Source organism: Nyctibius grandis, chromosome 30, assembly GCF_013368605.1.
Source record: "Nyctibius grandis isolate bNycGra1 chromosome 30, bNycGra1.pri, whole genome shotgun sequence".
Lineage (NCBI taxonomy): Eukaryota > Metazoa > Chordata > Aves > Nyctibiiformes > Nyctibiidae > Nyctibius > Nyctibius grandis.
Window position 1 is genome coordinate 2878788 of NC_090687.1, and position 18833 is coordinate 2897620.

The window sequence follows — 18833 nt, forward strand, 5'->3', positions numbered from 1 at the left end:
CCATCAGCCTGCCCCTGCTCCTGGTGGGGTCTCACACCCGCAGCTGATGTCGTGGGGCAGCGGGCAGAGCCAGAGTGGCTTCTGCTGGGGCTGAGCCCTGGCATGCACCTGGCCAAAGGCAGCTGGCAGTCACCGCACAGCTGGGACGGGGTGTTTGGAGCAGCACACATGCAGTGGAGACGCGGCCAGCCCCAGCTCGGAGGCACGGCACGCACAGAGCCACTCGGAGAGGGGATCCTGAAACACCCCGGGCCCAGGCCCGCCTTCCCCACGTCCCGCCGCTGCTGCAAACGAAGCAAAGACACGGGGTTCAAAGCAGAAGAGCGTGTATTGCAAGCAGCTGCGGCGTGTCCGGAGAGACTTCCAGCCGCTGGGAGAAAAGAACAGAGGGGTTAAAAACAATCCCAGTCTCTAGGGTTACACTGTGTCATGCAAACAGCACCGGGGCAAACCCCATCCCAGGAGGGTGAGGAGAGGGTGTGCTGGCCCAGCCGGGCCACCCCCTGCTCCCCCTCGCCAGGGTGGGCGAGGGGCCAGGTGCCTCCCCAGGAGCCGGCGTCCCCCAGCCCTGCTCACCAGCGAGCACGGCGCATGCGGGGTGGAGGCTGCGGCCGAGCAGGAGCAGCCCTTGCTCTCCCCCCCCCTTACAAAAAAAACAAGCTGCGTGGGGTGTCTGCCCCCAACCCGGTTGAGTGGGGCTGAGGGATGGGGGGAAACACTCGGGTACAACCCACTCTGCCTGGTGGGGTGGCCCAGGGGACCGCGAAGAAGGGACCTCCTCCGTAAACGTCACTCGCATGCAAACGCTGGTGTCCCAAGAGAGGGGGGGGTGCTCCCGCCCCGAGAGCCTGGCGGGGTCCCAGGCAGAGGCCAGCACCGGTCCCGTGTCCCACGCAGCCTCCCGCTGTCTCTGGGGAGCTCCGTTCAGCTCGAGGACAAGTAAAAACTACTTCAAACCAAACCCATGCAAGGCAGCTATTTGCTCGTGTGTCTCAGCAGCTGCCAGACACCCTGGCAGCAGAGTTCCTCTCCTCTTCGGGGAGGGTGGGGGGGGGAAATATATATTTATACGCAGGGGTCCCCGCTGCGTTCGCTCTCCGCCGCGGCCTCATCTCTCTGCCTCCATGGTCACGTTGGCCTTCTGTTCTGCCGTGGCTTGCTGGGAGACGGCGGCTGGCCAGCCGGCAGGCTGCGCCGCGGCGGCCGGAGTCCACATGCTCTGCTGCTGGCCGGGGGGCGAAGCCGTGGGCCAGGCGGGGTTGAAAGCCCCGTGCTGGGGCAGCGGCGGGGCCGGGGGTGGCGGGGAAGTCGCCATGGAGGCCACGGGGCTGCTGCTGTTGAAGCTCTCGGAGGCCTTGAGGCGGGAGAACATGGTGAGGGCGTCGGGGAAGTTGGGCGGCGTGGCCGGCGTGTTGGCAGGAGTGCACATCTGCAGGAAGGAGACACGGGGTCAGGCATGGTGGGGGGGGGAACCTCCACCTTCACCTCCCACCACAGCCCAGCACAAGACCCCTCTGCCCCCACTCCTGCAGCACAGGGAGCCCCCAGACTCGCACTGCCCACAGGCAGCAGTTATTTAAGGCTCTGAAGACTGCGCCCACTCCTGTGCCCAGCCAAGGTGGGGACTCCTTGTGCTCCACAACCCACTGATGCCACCCCAGTCCTGCAGCTTCCTGCCTCGGTGGGCGCAAGGCTCAGCTCCCACCCCATGGGAGACCGGGTGTGCTCGTGCCCTGCACGCTTACTGCATGCTCCCAACCCCCAATTGTCCCACAGAGCGAAATGAGGCCACGGCAGCCAGCAAATCCCTAAGACACATCTGCCCAGGCCGATTATGGGCTGGTGGGGCATGAGAGTTAAAGGGACAGCTGGGAGAGAGCGGAGTCAGGCAGCACCCACGTGCGTGCACGCCCTTGTGTGCTCACACACACCCAGACCAGCACGCTGCACCAGCAGGGCAAAGGTTTGCACGCCCAGTCCCCCCAGCAAGCACACGAGGACTCTCTCTGCTGTGTTGGGGCTGGTCTGGACCATTGGCCGTGCCCAAGTCATCCTCTGTTAGACCAGCCCTCTCTGAGGAGCAGCCCCAACCCCTCTGCAGGGCTCCGAGGGCACTCCCGGACCCGCTGTCCCACTGTGAAGGACAGCCTATGCACCCCTGGCCGCTCTTCCTTGGCAGGATGCTCTGGCAGTGCCCGGCCAGACCTCCCTGCCTGCACTCCTGGAGCTGCGAAGCGGAGAGCTGGGCATCAGCAACAGCCCAAAGCGCCCACCAGCTGGTGCTGTGCCCCGGGTGAGCACTGGAGAGGTGGGAAAGCACTTACCATCTGATGGTGGTGGCTGTAGGGGATGTTTGTTTCTTGGAAAAAAGCACTAAGAGCAGTCTGCAGAAAAAAAAAGGAAGATGGTGTTACCAGTAGCACGCAAACTGGGCACCCACCTCATCCCTGCAGACAATGGCAGGGCTTTGCAAGGCCCCAAACATGATCCAAAACAGGCCCCGGGGGGCTGGACCGTGCCCACAGCTCCCTTTTTCCCACAGCACAGGAAAGCGCAGTGCGCAGCTGCTCCCACGTCCCCAGGCAGGGACCCACGGCTGCCGTCTGCCTGCACCGAGGCAGGAAGGGATCACTCGTGTTTGGGATCACTGTGCTCCTCGCTGACTGCTGGAGCGGACCCCGGCAGGCATTTCACAACTCACGGCGATGCTCCACAACCGCTGCGTGCAGGGAGAGGAGGGAAACCAAACCCAAACCCAGCAGGAACTGGTCAGATGTGTGTCCTTAACAGGACAAGATCACAGTCACCAGTCACGCCTGGAGACCCCCAGGGCTGGGGCTGCAACAGGTAGCCCACCCCACACACCAGAGCATTTCCAGTTCCGTCGCAGGCGGGGTACGGTTATGACTGACATAATTTTGGTTAGCTTCCAGTTCAGACCAGTAATAATCTGGTAAATACGTCACACGCTACAGGCGTGGGGGGGTTACAGGGAGGGAACGCCGGGGGCACAGCCTGGGAGGGCAGATACCCAGCCCAGGTCTGGGAGGAGCGGGGACAGCGGGAGCTTTGGGGGTGCACGGGACGGGGCTGATGCAGGTGAAGGTGAAGCTGCCTCCTGTTCTGTGCCAGGCTTTAGCTGAGTTAGAGCTAGAAAACAATGTTTTGATTCAGCTGCAGATCAGACTCGATAGAAATGTTAGAGAATTGGTTTGGATTCAGTTGTGGTTGGAGGAAACCTCCCCACTGCCATCAACCCCCACTGCATCCCCTCCCCAGGGGCAGCCTGGCCTGCAGGTCTCCAAGCTGGGGTGCGAGGCACGAGTGCTGCTACACCACCGGAGACTTTGCTCCCTTCCTGCAAGCCAGCGATTGGGGCTACCCAAGCTGCTAAAAAAGAAAACAAGCAGTAAAACCTGGGAAAAGCAGAGGCAGGTTGTCCCAAACCCTGCGTGACTGCAGCAGCCACAGTCCTACCACCGCACACGCTCCTGTCACCCCCAGGGTGGGAGGAACAACTCAGCTCAGTTTACTGGTGTGATGCAAACTATTCTGCCCCAAAACCCCCATGCTGGCAGGCCCCGGGAAGGCAAAGGGGCTCCACTCGTGCTGCTGGGGAGCTGGAGAGGTAGTGCCAGCCGCTTGCAGGGGGGGTTATGGTTTCCTGGCTAAAGGGGGGTAACCCATCGGGGACCAGGTGGCAGCCAGGAGCGATATCTGCAAACAATAATCCAGACCTGGGTGGGGGAAGCAATTGCTGCTGTCAAGTCTGGCAGCTCCCTGGGCTGGTGAGGCTCTTCCCTGTGATGGCTGCATTTCTCTGTCTGTGTTTAATAACACAGTACCCGAACCCTGCACCCAGGCAGGCTGTGAGCCGAGAGCCCACGGCACCCGCAGGCAGGACCCGCCGGATTTCAGTGACGGCCATAAAGCAGGAATAGGGGCTGCGGCCCCAGAGATCAGCTCTGAACGGGCCAGCACACATCTACCAATCAAGGAAGCGGCCGATGGAGACACGGACGCTTCTGAGGCAGTGACACCCCCATCACTGCGCTACCCTTCGTCCTGGGCAAGGTCTGATGCCAACACCCACAGGCGCTATCAGACAGAAAGGGCTGTGATAAGAAAGGGGGAAACAGCGAACGAGCACAGGCAGAGGTGTGGGCACAGCCAGATACCATAAACTGATTAAATCTGCTCTGTGCTCCTGTTCTCCAAGTGGCCTCGTGTCTGGGACTGTGCCATCAGCAGACAGGGCACAGAAGGTCCCCGCTGTCCCCCTGAGCTGCCCGCCGATCCCTGCTGGCGCTGGGGTAAGAGCCGTGACCTGGGTGGAGGCAGCACTCCACCATCGCAGGCCCCGCTGCACCTCCTCCCCTCCATCTGCCCATTTCCAAGCGCGGCAGAAGCAACCCCTCTGCCCACAGCGCCGGCTGACTGTGTCCCTCCAGCCGCGGGGAATGGCTGCCGCCTCCCAAGGACCTGCAGCAGCCCCAACCCAGGCAGGCGAGAGGCCCGTGCACCCACCTCCTCGGTGGCACGGGGTGCCAGGGCCGCACATGTAACCAGAGCTGCTGATGCTGCCTGGTCTCCAGCCAGCGTCACAAGTGCCAGGGGCAACCGGTGCAAGAGCAAAGCCAATTAAGGCTCCTCTGCTTGAGAAGGAGCCTCAGCCGCAGCTCAGCCCTGACCCTGGGCCAAAGGCCCCATGGCCCGTGTCACCCTGGGTGTGTGTGGGAGCAGGGCAGCCCCGCACCCACTGCCTGGCCATGCTTGGCTGGTGGTCAGGCCACCGTGTCCCCGACCAGGGTGCAAAAACAGGAGTTTTGCAGGAGGCGGATCATGCAGCGATCCTACCAGGCTGCTGAGAAGCGCCTGTGGAGACCTGGGTGCTGAGCAGAACAAGCTCAGCCTGGAGGAGTGGGACACCCAGCCCTCTGCAGCCGCTCAGACGGGACCTCGGGTGCTGTTTGATCCCCTGCCCATTGCTGCCCAAGCTGCACTTGCACCCGCTCCCAGCTGCATGTGTGAGCCGCTGCCAGCTCAGGGGATCTGGCAGCAGGGAGCCCACGGTGCCAGAGCTGCCCTGGGGGCACCCAGCCCTTGAGCCACAAGGGAAAGGGAAAGGGGCTCGATAAAACAGAAACAGATCACAAGAGGAAGTGGAAATCCAACCACGGACACAGCGGGCAGAGCCAGACACCTGCTCCTCCTCTTGTTCCCCACACACAACCTCACTACGCTGAACAGCCACGACACTCAGCACCAGGCAAAAGGAAGGAACGGGTGGTTTTTTAAAAGCTGATGTCTTCCTATCCTTCCCAAGGAGCCCCAGGGGCAATCAGCGCATAACAAAGCCAATTAATACTCTTCTACCTGGGAAGGAGCCTGATCCACCGCTCAGCCCAGCCTGACATGAGACTCTGCAAACTCTGAAATGTCTCCCTGGTAGCCCGGCAGGTTCCAGCCATGGTGGAGGTACCTGCTGCCTTCCTCAGCTTCTCCCAAAAAGCCAGCACCTGCGGCCCTGGAGGCCGAGTGCCAGCCCTCACCCAGAGACACTCCAAGTAGCTTTCTTCAGCCTGTAAGCCTCCCCCTCCGATCGGCCATGGCACTGCTCCAGCTGCTGGAGGGCTGGGCTGGCACGGCCGTTCCTGCTGGCACCCACCGCGGCTGTCCCTGGAAGCACAGCAGAGCTCATGGCACTGCAAGAGCTGCAAACGACGCCGGGCGTGCTGTGAGAGAGCCTGCCCTGGGTCCCTGTGAAACAGGAGTGGAGTCACGGCGAGGGGGAGAGGCGATCCACATGCTACCCACGAGCTGCCCCGCTCCCTGGGGATGGAGGGGACGCAACATAAACAGCTCCTTCGCAAGCCCCTGAGCACGGTACAGGCTCTGATGGGCTCATGCTGCATCGAAGGCAGCTGTATCCCCAGTGGTTTCCTGACTTCCTGCCCTGCTCGCTGTCCTGGATCGCGCTCCTTCCCCCCAAACTCCGGGTCTGCCAGAGTTAGCAGGACACTGAGCACAGCAAACCCTCTCTACAGCCCCCACCAGCCACAACAGCCCCAGAGCAGCCCCAGCCTACGAAAGGGGTCCCAAAACATCAGCACCCCACCAGCCCAAAGCTGTCCGCGTTTCACAGCAGCCTCCCTCTCCCTCTCCCCCTCCTGCCAGTGATCCACCACCCCAGGCTCCTGCTCCCTGTCTGGCTGTTACACGCAGCGAGCGGGGCACATGCCCACGTAGGAAAGGTCCTGGGCAGGGCAGACAGATGCCAGGAGCGCCCTGGCCAGGACAGAGGCACGACACTGGGAGAATACAGCTCCTGCTGTCTTGTCACCAGGCTATCTACCTCACCTCGGCTCTGCTGTGTGGAACACCTCTCCCCACAGTGGTCTTAAGAGACAGAAGCAACGTCCTCGGGGTGCAAGCGGGCTGCTCCGACTCACACCGCGCCCCTGGAGCAGCACTTCAAATCCGTGGAGACTATGAGTGAAGGCAGCGCAAATTACAACTGAACTTGCCTGAACTCCACCGATTTACACTCGCTGCAGAGGCGGGCCAGTCAGCAAAGGGGTACTGCACTAGAATAACAAAAGCCTCAGAATATCACAGGGAAGAGGTGAGAGCACACCGGAGCCAGGAGATGCCACCTCCCCGGCGCAGCTCCCCGAAGAAGGCATGCCCAGCAGCCATTTTGCAAAGGGAATTATCTGACCGTTGCACCAAAAGTGAGTGGGAACATGGTAACTGCTCATCGCGGCGCGTTTGTTTACAGCCGAGCTTCCTCTGAGTCATGTGAGAGCCAAGCCGGCAGGAGACGGCTGTTTGTACTTGTGCAACTCGCCAAACGGTGGCAAAGTTCTGCAAAACGCCTTTTGAAAGAAAAGTTGAAAGTTTTGTCATCCATTCGCAGCTCTTCCGCGACGCGCGCGGAGGTGGTGGAAGCGGATCCTGCCCGTCCCAGAGGGCCACTGTCAAACTGTATTAGTAAACAAAACCCCGAGCACGTTACGCACGCAACACATCCACCAACGGTGCTCCGGTCAGCAGACCGTGGCATTAAACGGGCACGGTGGAGAGGAACAACTGGCTCAGCTTTCCACACACCCCCGCACACCCACCCCCTCGCTCCTTGGCCACGCACGGCTTGGCTCCGAATGCCTCCTGGCCTCCGATTTAGCTCCTGGCAATGCTCTGCCTGCACGGCGACCAACTGCCTCCGTGCCCGATCCATCCGACGGCCGTCACGTTACCGAACACGCCCCGGTAACGTCTCGGAGGCCCTGCCAGCAGCGCTCGCACCCACGCGGGCTGCACCGGGTGCCGACCGAGGGGTGCCCCAGCCACGGGGACGAACACAAACGGAACCTCCCGCTCTGCAGACTGACTCAGACCTCCTCCTGCATCACGAAACACACACTTCGATTACCAAGGTGCCATTAGCATCAAACCCACCAGCTCCAGAGCCGCTGGGGCTGCAGCAGAAAAAAGAAAAATGCTCTTTAGAAAGAGCTTTGCTTGCTACAGCTGCCGCACTCCCCGCTTTGCTCCGGGCGTCTCTGGAGGAGCAGAGCACCCAGAAAGGCTGCAGGGGGGGTTCCCCACCCACAAACCGGCCCCACGCGTGCCGTTAACCCGTCGATATCACGGAGCATCCTCAGGAAAAGGCATCTCGAGTAAGAAACGCTCTGAGCTACACGGTCCCCCCTCCCACGGCTGCCTGAGGACTCAAACTCTCCGAGGCCGGGACGTGGAGAAGGCGGGGCGGGGGGTTTCCAGCCCACGGCCACGCGTGGCGGTGGGGGGGGCACGGTGAGAGGGCTCGGTGCCCCCACGGTGCGGAGCGGGGCCGGGGCGGGCCGCGGGCCCGGGTCCCGCAACCCCCCGGGTGAGCGCGGCCCACGCCACGGGGCAGAGCGCGGCCCACGCCCACCGCGCTGCCTAAACCCACCCGGCTGCCCCCCCCCCTCCACGCCCCACGCAGGGGCCCGCCCCGGAGCGTTCGGCGGTACCGGGGGTCGGTACCGGAGCGGCGGCGGCCTCACCTCGAACTGCCAATGCGCCGCCTGCAGCAGCTGCTTGGCCTGGTCGGCGGCGCAACCGGCCGCCAGCACGAACTGGTTGATCATCACCTGGTGCTTGAGCTCGTCCATGGCCCCGGCCCCCCGCCGCCGCCGCCCAGCCCGCCGCGCCACCCCCCGCCCTCACGGCGCCGCCACCATGGCGGAGCCGGCGCGGCTCACGCCAATGTTTACTGGGCACTGACTCACGGCGCCCGGCGAGCCCCGCCGGCGGCCGCCCGGGGCGGGGCGGGAACCGCGCGGGGGCTGCCGGGACATGTAGTTCCCGCCCGCCCCACGGCCGCGCCGCTTCCTCCCCGCCCGGACTACACCTCCCAGCAGCCCCCGCTTTGTTTGCGGAGCGGCCGCCGGGCGTTGAGTGACGCGCCGGGCTGACCAACCGCCGCAAGAGGCTTGGTAGTACCTGACCGTATATGGTCAACAACGCCGCTGTTTCCAATCAGAGGGCGGCGGGGGCGGGACGGGGCTGGGGCGGGGCAGGTCACGTGGGCGGGCGGTGTTTACAGTCGGCCGCGTGCGGTTTCCTGTTGACGTGCGGGGAGCGGCCGGGGAGCGGGGGGGTAACGGCGACGGCGGGGCCGGCGCTGCCCTTCGGCCCGCGGGTAATGTTTAACCGGGGCGGGGGGGGCCCTGCAGGCCCCGAGGTGCCCCCACCGCCCCGGTCTGGTGGGGGCCCTGCTCTCACTGCCTGAAGTGAGCCCCTTGGCCCCCGGCCTGGCCCAGGCCTCCCCGGCAGCACTAATAAAAGATGGCGGGGTGCCCCCCCACAGGCCTGCTCGTGTCACTCCCTGGGCTGGAGCATGTCCCCGCACCCCGCCGACATGGCTGTCGAGGTGTAAAAGGAGAGCTGGCAGCAGGGGAAGGTTCTGGAAGGTGCCGGGGGGCTCTGGGTGGCATGAAAGGATCCTTTGAGAGCGGGGCAATGCCATAGCAGGTGAAAGCACGCAGCCAGGCAGGCGCTGCGGGGCCGTGCCGCGCCGCCCCGGGGGGGACGATGGTGTTGCTAAGTACCAGGAAGCGATAAGCAGGCACGGACATGCGGTGGAGTGGCTGGGAGGTAATAAAGCATGGGAAGAGCGAGGCGAGACGAAGGGAACCACTGGCTCCGCAGGGCGTGCGAAGGGCCCCGGCCTCCTCCACCTTTCCTGAGCGATTCTGGGCTCTTTCCTGCAATTTGTGTTTGAACTTCACCTCACCGCAAGCAGTTTGTTCACTAACACCTCTGACCCTGGCTGGCGTTTCACATACAGCTACTTCTGAGCCGTGAGGGTTAATGGCTGAAGCTCAGTCGGGTCACGCGTTTGACCTGAGGGGTTTGCAACCTCTGCTGCTTGGACACAAATTGCCCTGATATTGTCCAAAGCTGACCACCTGGTAACCATCTTCCATGTCTCCTTTAGCAACCATGCAAAGTACTCCAGGCCTTGGAGGATGCTGGGGCCAAGGGGATTCCTCCTCCTTGTACCTATGTCACTGCCCAAATCAGAGTGAGAGCGCAGCTGTATGATGGTGGCACTGGGACGTGTCAAGGGGTGACCAGTCTTTCTTACAAAGTCGAGACAACCCCAAGAGGGAAGTGGCAAAAGGAGATCTGTAGCCAGCAAGGTGTAAATATAGCTGGGAAAACAAATCTCCTGAGGGATTATTTTAATCAGACAGAACCGGACATTTTTAGAAGCCTTGCAGTCTGATTTTTTGAAGGGGGAAGGGTTGGCCCCGGCCCAGCAGGGCTTTCGGGGAGGGTTGCAAGCCCTTTGGAGCAGGGCAGTGTTTAGGGAGGCAAAGTTCATGGGCTCGCCACTCCTTCTGGTGAGGAACAACTCTGCGTGTCGTCTCCAGAGCTCCTGAACCTTGTTGTTTTACAAGTACCTGACAAAGCAAGTGACAGCACCGGGGAGGGGACGACTGAGACAAAGCAACTTGCTTCACTGGGTAATAAACTCCCCCGAGCAGCTGGACTTTGGATGAGCTGCTCTGGTGAGTGGAAGGTTTGCAGGCAAACATACTTCCTTGTTTACACGGGCGTGCTCGTAGCTGCCTCCCTGGCAGAGACGTCCAAGCGGACTCCTGAAGGGCAGGTTGCGGTAGCTGGAGAAACGTCTGTGAAACATGTCCAGCTTCAGAACTCCTTTTTCATCCATGTTTTGCAGGAGGGAGTGATGTAGTGGGTGACAGCTGGGTCTGGGATGTAGTGACACGACTTGTGGTGATGGTGAGCGTGCAAATGAGCCGTAGGGAGTCCTGAGAGCTGGCACAGGAGGTGGGCTCACAGCCCAAGCATCCCTCTATCCTGCTGCTTCTCTCCAGGTCGTGCTGGAGAATGGCTCCAGGCTCACCTTTTCCTGGAAGGATTTTGCCCAGCAGGAAAGACGGCCGAGCTGGAAGGCAGCACAGGAGCCGAGGCCTCCTCACCACCCCTGGGGCTCTTCAGGGTCCTGGGGCAGGAGCCCTGGCCTGTTTCCACCTGGCCCTCCCTAGCTTTGCTGCTCTCACTCTGCACAATGACGGCACCTGGGGTTCCAGGCTCCCTTGTACCTCGTGGGAGTGTTTTCATCCCTTTGGCGGATGTCAGGGAGGGCTTCCTTCGTGGCTTTCCTCCCTTTCCATCCTTGGCATGGTGCAGGGCCCAGAGCTGGCAGCACCACACTGGGGAGGAAACATGGGCTCAGGAGCCCGGAGGTGAAGGGTGAAGGTGTGAAACCCGCGCCTGGTGGCACCACCAGGGTTTCTGGGGCCATTGCTGCTTCTTGCAGCCACCACGGTGCCGCAGGCTGGGGGGCTGCTGCTCCTCCAGCCCACTGGACGTGGCTGTGGTGCTGCTGGGTCCCCATGTGCGGGCTGGCAGGGCAGCCCGGCTCCCTGCCCCGCTGCTGGCAGCAGCTCCATCCCCGAGTCGCCTGCTCTCCTTTCCCCCGTGCTGCTGGCGGTGGCTCCTGCGAGGGACGGAGGAGGCGAGTGGTGCAATATCCTGCCTTTGTGTGTGCCAGCGCCCGCGTCCCCCGGGGCCGGGCGAGGGAAAAGGAGCCGCCATGTCCGCTGGAGGTGCTGCCCGTCAGCTCCGCTCGCTCTGGGCCCTGGGGTTTGGAGCGGAAGGGCTGAGCCCTGTCCCTGGCACGCCTGGGCTGCTATTGTACTTGTCTGTCACATAGTCTCACCGAGCAGGGCCCTGAGGGAGATATTCTCCAGCAAAGGCCCCTGCCCTCCCAGATGACAATAACCCCCTCGGGGGCCTGACCGCTTCCTCCGAGCTCTGGAGAGCTGTGCGGCCCGGGAGGGACCTTCCCGCTGGTGGAGGTTTTGCATGAACAAAAGCCTCCCACCGTGGCCGCTTCCCGCCCTGTGGCCCCGGTGCTCACAGTGCCAGCACCCTGCTGCTTGCCGGGACTCTCCCCTTGGCTTCCCCATTTAACCCGTATGGCACTGGGCTCCCAGTGAGCTGCACCAGCAGCTGCAGAGGGAAGGAGGCTGCTTCTGTCCCCAAAAAAGCTCAGGGCAGAGCTTTGGGGCAGTTGCCTGCCAAGACAGGACAGAGTCCAGGCGCCTCCTTGGGCTGGGGTGCTGAGGTGCTGCTCTTGGTGCTGAGGACATGGGAGGGAAGGGAGGGGGACCCTCGTCTTCTGTCCCTGTGCAAATTCTCCTCCTCGCCCCGCTGCATGGTGTGAACACGGCTCTGCTTTGCTCCCGTGCTCGTGGCCAGCTGGCCACCGGCTGGTAGCCAGTACAGCATGGGGAGATGGAGCCGCTGAGCCTTGCTGTGCCGGGTCTGCTCCCGCTGAGATCCAAATCGGCTGCTGGTGTGCAGGGTGAGGCCATGGCGGGTTATGGGTTCACCTGCTGGGTTTGGGGCTGCTGGTAGCACACGAGCTGTTCGCATCAGCCCACTGCTGCCAGGGCACTGCTGGGGCCCTTGTTCCCAGCACCGAGGAGCATCTCCGAGCTGCCTGTGCAGGCAGGGAGCATCTGGGACACGCTCCGGGGCAGCACACACGGGCTGGGCATTGCTTTGCAGGTCAGCAGACTCCATTCCTCCCTCTCTTTGCAATTTCTGTCACGAGAAACTCTTGCGCGGAGAGGCTGGTTGAGCAAGAGGCACCATCGCTTCGGGTGCCAGCAGGATCCTGGGGGACGCAGCGGGCAGAGCCCAGGTCTCCCCTGTGCCAGGTGCAGGGTACCCGGCTCTCGTGGTTTGCCGGTAGGACGTGGCTGTTGCTAGTTCCCTGGCTTTTCCCTGTCCTTCCCAGCCCTGTCACATCACAGGACGCAGCAGAGCAAGGTCTGGCCCTGCTCTGTCCTCACCCCCAGCACCCATTCCCCTGGCAGCCAGTGCCTTGTACGGCCCTGCCGGCGCAGAGCGGCTGTGCTCGGGGTGGCCACAACTGCAAGGGTAATAACTAGCCGGAAGCACATTTCCCCGCGGGTTTGTTTGCTTATTCCCGCTGGGTGTGTTTTAGTTTGTGTTTACGGCCAGCAAATTCCACCCACCGCCCCCTCACTATTGGAAAATCCTCCTGGGCCGGCAGGCTTGGCTCTCTGCCGTGTCCTGCCTCCCTGCACCCCAGCCCTCTTCCCGTGCTCGTCTCCTGCTCCAGAGGCCAATTTAAGAGATATTGCGTGTGCCACCTCCGCTCCTTCGTGTCTCCTGGGGATCCCCAACTCCACTGCTGAGAATTTGGGTCCCCAGTTCCTTTGCAGCGTGGGCCTGGCTGTAGCGTGTGCGCAGGAAGGTGCCTCCCTTTACAAGCCGAGCCTGGGGGGCTCTTCCCCGCACCTTTGCAAGACCTGGGTGCCAGAGCAGACAGGGATGTTGGGGGAGGCTCTTTCGTGCCTCCTGGCTTTCACCATCCTCCTGGCTGTTGCGTCACGCATGCAAGCCAGCCTGCAGTGGTTCCCCGCTCTCACATCTGAACCTCAGGCCCCTCCGTTCGCTTTTGTGAGCGGATTATCTGCGAGAGGAGGAACCCGGGAGAGGTTTCCCCGTCTGCACGCCACACGGGCCTGCAGCTGGGGTGGCCGGTCGGCTCCCTCTCCCGCTGGCACTGGGCCTCAGCCAGGAGCGGTACCACCTCTGTGAACTGGCCCAGACACCGACTCCCCGTGCCACTCCCCAGGAGGTGTGTGGCCACCCCAGCTGGCCCACGGCCTCCCTGCACACCCCTGTCCCAGCACGGGCCGGCCGTGCCCGGGGGGATGCACCGCCGGCGCCGTGTCCTGCTCCCCACCAGCTGGTGAAGGATTGTGGTGTTGCTGCACGAAGCTGCTCTGCAAAACAGCTACCAGCAGGTTAATCATTCCCTGGGCAGAGCAATACGGCCCGTCCGGGCACCCCCGGGCGCCCCGGGCCTCCCCTGCCCGCCGCTGCCTCCGCTCCCGCCCGCGTCCCTCATGGCAGCGCCCTCTGCCGGCGGAGCGCACCCGCCGCTGTCGGTGGGCGCCGCCGCGGTGCCTGACGGGAGCTGTAGTGCCGGGCGGGCGGACTCGCTTTCCCGGCGTGCCCCGCGCCGCCGCCGCCGCCGTGGGTGCGGGTGCCGGTGCGGGCCGCTCGCCGCCGCCGCGCTGCTCTGCGTTCCCCCCCGGCCCGCCGCCGCCGCCATGGGCTCCCTGCTCAGCCGGCGCATCGCGGGCGTGGAGGACATCGACATCCAGGCTAACTCGGCCTACCGCTACCCGCCCAAGTCCGGTGAGGGCCGCGGGGCCGCTCCCCTCAGCGCCGGGCACGGGGGAGGGGGACGCGGCTTCGCCGGGCCCGGTGCCCCCCAGGCTGCCCCGAGGGGGATAGGTGTAGCGGGGTGGGGGTGCGCTGGTCGCGGTGTGCCCAGGGGAAGGGGCTGCGGGAGTGCCCGTCACCGGCCGGGGCCGAGCGGGGCCCGGGGCTGGCTCTGGCTCCGCTGTGGGGCCTGCCCGCCCGGCGGCGGGGCCTCCTTGGTGGGCAGAGCCGATGGATGGGGCTTCTGGGGCCGGACCGATGGTATAAGGCTGTCTCGGCGCCCTGTTTGGCTGAAGTGCGGGGGTGGAGGAGGGCCGTGTGCCCTGCATCTAACGCTGAAGTCGTCTGCCCGTCCCTGTGTCAGTGTCCGCGGCCACCCGGCTCCGTGGCTGCCCTTCGGTCCCGGTGGGTCATGGCAGGCGAGTAAGGCTTTGCTTCGCCCCTCTCCGACGTGGCTGCAGCGAGTCGTCAGTCTGCGGCAAGTGGGGCATCTCCTGCTGGTAAAGAAGAAGTGGTGATGGAGTTCAGTGGGGATTTGGAAGGAAAATCGGATCTGGTGCGATACAGGATGGAAAAATTCTGACATGACAACCTTCTGTAACTCCTTAAAATGGCCGTGGTTCTCACCTAGGAGCTGTTGGACTGACATGGCCTACGTGTATGTTTGTTTTGCAAAGGGAAATGTTCTGAAAACTTAGATTTGTCAGCAGTGCCACTTTTGTGGAGTTAGGATGAGCCCGTGGCTCCCCTTATCTTGGACTGCCTTTTGAGGTTGGCCTGGTTTAACTTGTCTAAAGAGTTCTATTTATTTTTCTCACAAAACAAGTCATCAGGGAAATTCAGATGCTCTTTTCTCCTACAGTATCCATTCACTTCCAAATTTTTCTAGGTTTCTGTTCTGCTAGGGCTCTTCCGAGCAGGGTAAGGAGTTTGCAGAGCAGCAGTTTGGGTTCCCTCGCTCTTGGTACAGATGCAGCATAGCCTTTTTGTTCAGAGACTCGAGTTCTGCGTGTGTCCGATGGCTTGCTGGCTGTGACATCCTCAGGGCTGTGTGATGGAGGGAGATAGGTCCCCCTGTTTTGTTTGGAGGGGGTGCAAGGTCTTCTCAAATAGAGCCCTGCCATCATTACACTTTGTCTTGTTGCAGGTTGGCCTTCAGCAAGAATGGTAGTGCGGAGGAAATAGAAGGGGGAAACCTGCCCAGAAAGATTCTTCAGCTGTGCTGGCGCTCTTAGGAAATGTAACCTGCTTTTTTAGGGGGGTGGGAACCAGTTTCTTGGGCTGCTGGGAGAGGCAAATGTCACTGCTAGGTTAGAGCAGCCTCTGCGTGTCCCTTGGGGGGCTTTCCCAGTGTGGGAGACTGGGTGGACGCTGGGTGAGCTGCCTGCTAAGCTGTAGCTGTGGTACCATGGGCCCTGCTGGCAATTTTCGTACAGCCTAGAGGTGGCACCTGATTTCTGTTGACACTTAGACAGGATTTTTAGATACGGACTGGATTAATTATAGCCACCACGTTCAATGAACATTAAAGTGCTTCTTTCAAGTCATCATCCTGTTGTTTCTGTGCTGTTGTAATTACCCGGACTAGAATTTAACGGTGTGTTGGGTTTCAGCCAACGCGCTTGCCGAGGTAACCCCATCACACACGTGAGGTTGGGTCTGTATGTTCACGTGCACCCTGGAAGGGGTCTGTTGACCTAGATGCTGCCAAAGAGCATTCCACACATGGTACCTCCCTTGTGAAACTGAACAGCTAATGCTTTCAAGCAGCTGATTAAAGAAAAATATTTATATTTCCTTTAAAGGCTTTAAATACAATTAGATGCATTTTAGTTAATTTTCTGTTGCACTTGCTTGTGCCCTCTCTGAAAGCATCCTGGCTTTAGGCTAGACCTTTCTCTTTGCCTTCTTCAGGTTTATCTAACAAGGATCCTCTTGACTTCAGGAAGAGAGAAGAGCTGTTCAAGCTCAAGATCATTCTAGGCAGAAGAGGTTGTGAACACTTCTAAGGTGGAGATTCAAGGAAGGTTTCTAAACACCAGAACAGGAAGGGCTGTTAGGATGGCAACCCCTCCTCCTGCCTTCAGATGGAGCGTGTTCAGAAGGACACTGTCCCTTCTGGTCCTACAGTCCTAAGTGTGTTTGACCTGGGGCTGGAAAGATTGGCTGTGACTGGTACAAAACCTGGCAGCAGGGAGGGAAGGCAACTGGAAGTGAGTCTGTATGGTTGTGTTTGATTTCCAGAGGCAAGCTGGAAGTACAGAAAGTTCTTAAGCTAAATGGTTGCTAGTTATTTCTAACTTGACACTGTCACTGTGAGCCCTGTACTGCTCCTGACTGCCTGACTGGAAGAAGCCAGTTTTCCATCTGCTGTGTTAGGTGTTTGCATGTGTGCACTGGAGTGTTAGCCTGACGCACGGACAGTCCCCTGGCTGCTCAGAGATTGCTCCTGGAAGGCTGGAAGGTGCAGCGAGGGAGTGTTACCTGAGGTTTCCCATCCGCTGAAGTCTTGTGTGGCACCAAGGGCTGTCCGTCACCTTTTGCGTTCTTTCCCTCCGAGTCTCTGGTTTAAGCAGATCTCGACTTGCTGTGGGTGTCTGGGCAGGCTGCTGTGGCTCTGGTCAGCTGTCGTCCGTGGTTGGCATCGGTTTGAAGGATGCAGGTTTGTGTTCTGGAGCCAATACACCACCTCACAAGAAGGCCACGTTGTGTAAGGAGATAAACACAAAGTACAGGTATCCTGGCTGTGATCTAAGCAGGAAGTCAGCCTGCCTGGGGAAAGGAACACGGTTACTTTGCCAGGTCATACCAAGTGGCAGCACCTTGTTGAGTCACAGCGGGTTGCAAACGCAGTGGTGAATGTTCAGTTCTCTTGTGTTGACTTTTGATGTGGTTATTGCTGGGTCAGTCACGTGCTCCGTGGAGGATTGAGCAGGTTGTTGTGGAATCCACCTTTGTCTTTATGAGCCAGAGTCCCTAACGAGGCATTTGCAGATCGTGTAACAGCTTTGTTGTGACCGGTCTGTGTTTTTTTAGTCAAAAATCCCCTGAAAATGCCCTGCATATTCCTCCAAGGCTCTGGATATGGACCATCTGCATTTCCTCTCCTGCATTTGGGGGGCTGAGGCTGCTGAAATGCTGTAAGATGACACCTGATTCTGTTCTTTAATACCTCTTCACTGGTACCTTTTAACCTTTCTTGCTTGCTTTATGGAGACTGTGCTGGCATTGCAGATGCCTGCCCTGTTGGAAGGGGGTTGGAGAAGGGCTCTGTTTATACAGAAGAACTATTGCCCCCATGAAACGGGCTAAAAATGGGTAATCACAGGTAACAGTTGTGATCTTTGCTGTGCTTCTGTGCTTTAAGCAGTAAAAGGATCCCTGTTCTTGCATGCAGACTCATGATGCCCCTATTGCTTTAGCAACCAGTGAGCAATGCACCAGTGTTTTCCGCAGCTCCTCTGTCAGCTTGTCTCTTGTTCCAGTGAGCTCATCTGCAGTGTGGAGCAGGGCAGGGAGCACGTGCCCTTGAAATGGCTTTCCTCCTCTGGAGTAGGCTCTTGAAAGAGAATTGCAGACCCTGGCTGTATTTGGGAGGAAAGAAGAGAGGTAGATTACTCCTCTCTGAAGCTGAACTGCTTTGTTGCTCGGGAATGGTGCTTTAATCAAAGAAAGAGCAATTTTAAATGGGAGAAGAGTACCCCGAGTTCTAACCAGTCTGCCACCTTGTTCTTGGCTCATGAGCCACGTGTGCCGTGGCAATGTTGAGACAGGAATACGTTCCTGTATTTCACACGTAGCTCTCGTTCCTCACCCGCTCCACAAAGCACAGCGCAGCGGTTGTCTCCGTTACTCCTGCTGTGGTTCTGTAGGGGTTTCAGCCCAACCCCGCTGGTGATGGCCACCACCGCCTGCCGTTGACTGGTCCATTCCTTTCCTGCCTTCTCCCCAGCTACTCACGAGCACCAGACTGGAGGACTCATGGGTCAAAAGCAGTTGCTTTTGTTACTTGTTTGTTGCTGGGTTGTTTTTAACCCAGCTCAGAGCCATGTTCCCCTTTGCTATATGATCACTTTTGGTGGCCCAGCAGGGATGGGCGATGAGGAGTGCGAGAGGGCCTCATCCAGCCGCAATGCTGGTTCAGGCTCAGGCTGTGTCTAGGACCATGCTGTCAGTCCATCCCTCAGCATGCCGTGGTAGTGAGTGTCTGGCTGAGTAATTAAAAAGGACTCAATTTCTATCACTTCACTGTTAATTCTAATAGTGGTGAGAAGCCTAAATGGACATCTAATTGCTTTCTGTTAATAAACATTGTACAATACAGCACTTGTTTTGATGGGGCTGCGGTTGTGCTCCTGGCCATTGTAGGTGGTGTGTTCCCTGCCAGCGTGTCCCTCGTGCATCACATCCACGCGTTAGGGTTGCATGGTCACAGGATTAGGATGCTGGGTGAGGGAGAAGTAATTATGACTGTGGCAGTCTGGTGCTTAATGCTGGTGCATTTATGATAATAAAAGCCCGCCATCATGTTGGACTAAATGTTAAGCAGTTTGGTGTCATTTGATGCCTTGGAGACGCCTTGGGTTCTGGTTTGGTTTCACATGGGACAAACTAATTAGTTAGATTTGGCCATTCTGGGTGTCCCAGTGGTGTTTTTCCAGCCACTGTAAAGTTTTCCACCATAACAATTTCTCTTACAACCACTGCTTGTACTTCACCTACCTGAGCGTTACCTATTGCTTTCCCATGTGCTGTGCTGATTTACTCTGGGGCAGTAAAGTCCAAGCCACAGTTTTTCTTTGCTCTGGCGTTTTTCTCCTGTCCCCTCCTTGGTTATTCATGTGTGATTCTTGTAAGTGTGTTGCTGCATTTTCCTGCAGGATTTCTCTTTGTAGCAGTTCTGTGGAGGGTTAATCCAAACATTTTTTGCTTCTCTTTTTTTTTTTTTCTGCCAAAGAGGATGGTGCTTAGCATCCCCCTTGTGTCCATAGCTACAGAGCTCTGTGTCAAGCTGGCCTTGCAACACCTGCGTAAGGTAGATC

General features: G+C 59.9%; 2 protein-coding genes across 5 annotated transcripts in view; one reads left to right on the forward strand and one right to left on the reverse strand.

Moving 5' to 3' along the window:
- Window positions 1–309: 309 nt before the first annotated feature.
- On the reverse strand, window positions 310–8284 carry UBALD1 (UBA like domain containing 1). The gene is made up of 3 exons (XM_068420135.1): window positions 8052–8284; window positions 2325–2384; window positions 310–1429 (listed from the first exon to the last, which is right to left on the reverse strand). The coding sequence occupies exons 1-3, from the start codon at window positions 8157–8159 to the stop codon at window positions 1109–1111; spliced, it is 489 nt and encodes a 162-aa protein (XP_068276236.1). The 5' UTR covers window positions 8160–8284; the 3' UTR covers window positions 310–1108.
- Window positions 8285–13604: 5320 nt separating this feature from the next.
- MGRN1 (mahogunin ring finger 1) overlaps window positions 13605–18833 on the forward strand; it is a 54597-nt gene continuing 49368 nt past the window's right edge. For all 4 annotated transcript variants that reach the window (XM_068420088.1, XM_068420085.1, XM_068420086.1 and 1 more), the window contains exon 1: window positions 13605–13764. In XM_068420088.1, coding sequence (XP_068276189.1) covers window positions 13677–13764 — 88 coding nt within the window. In that variant the 5' untranslated portion in view covers window positions 13605–13676. The remainder of the gene's footprint in view (window positions 13765–18833) is intronic.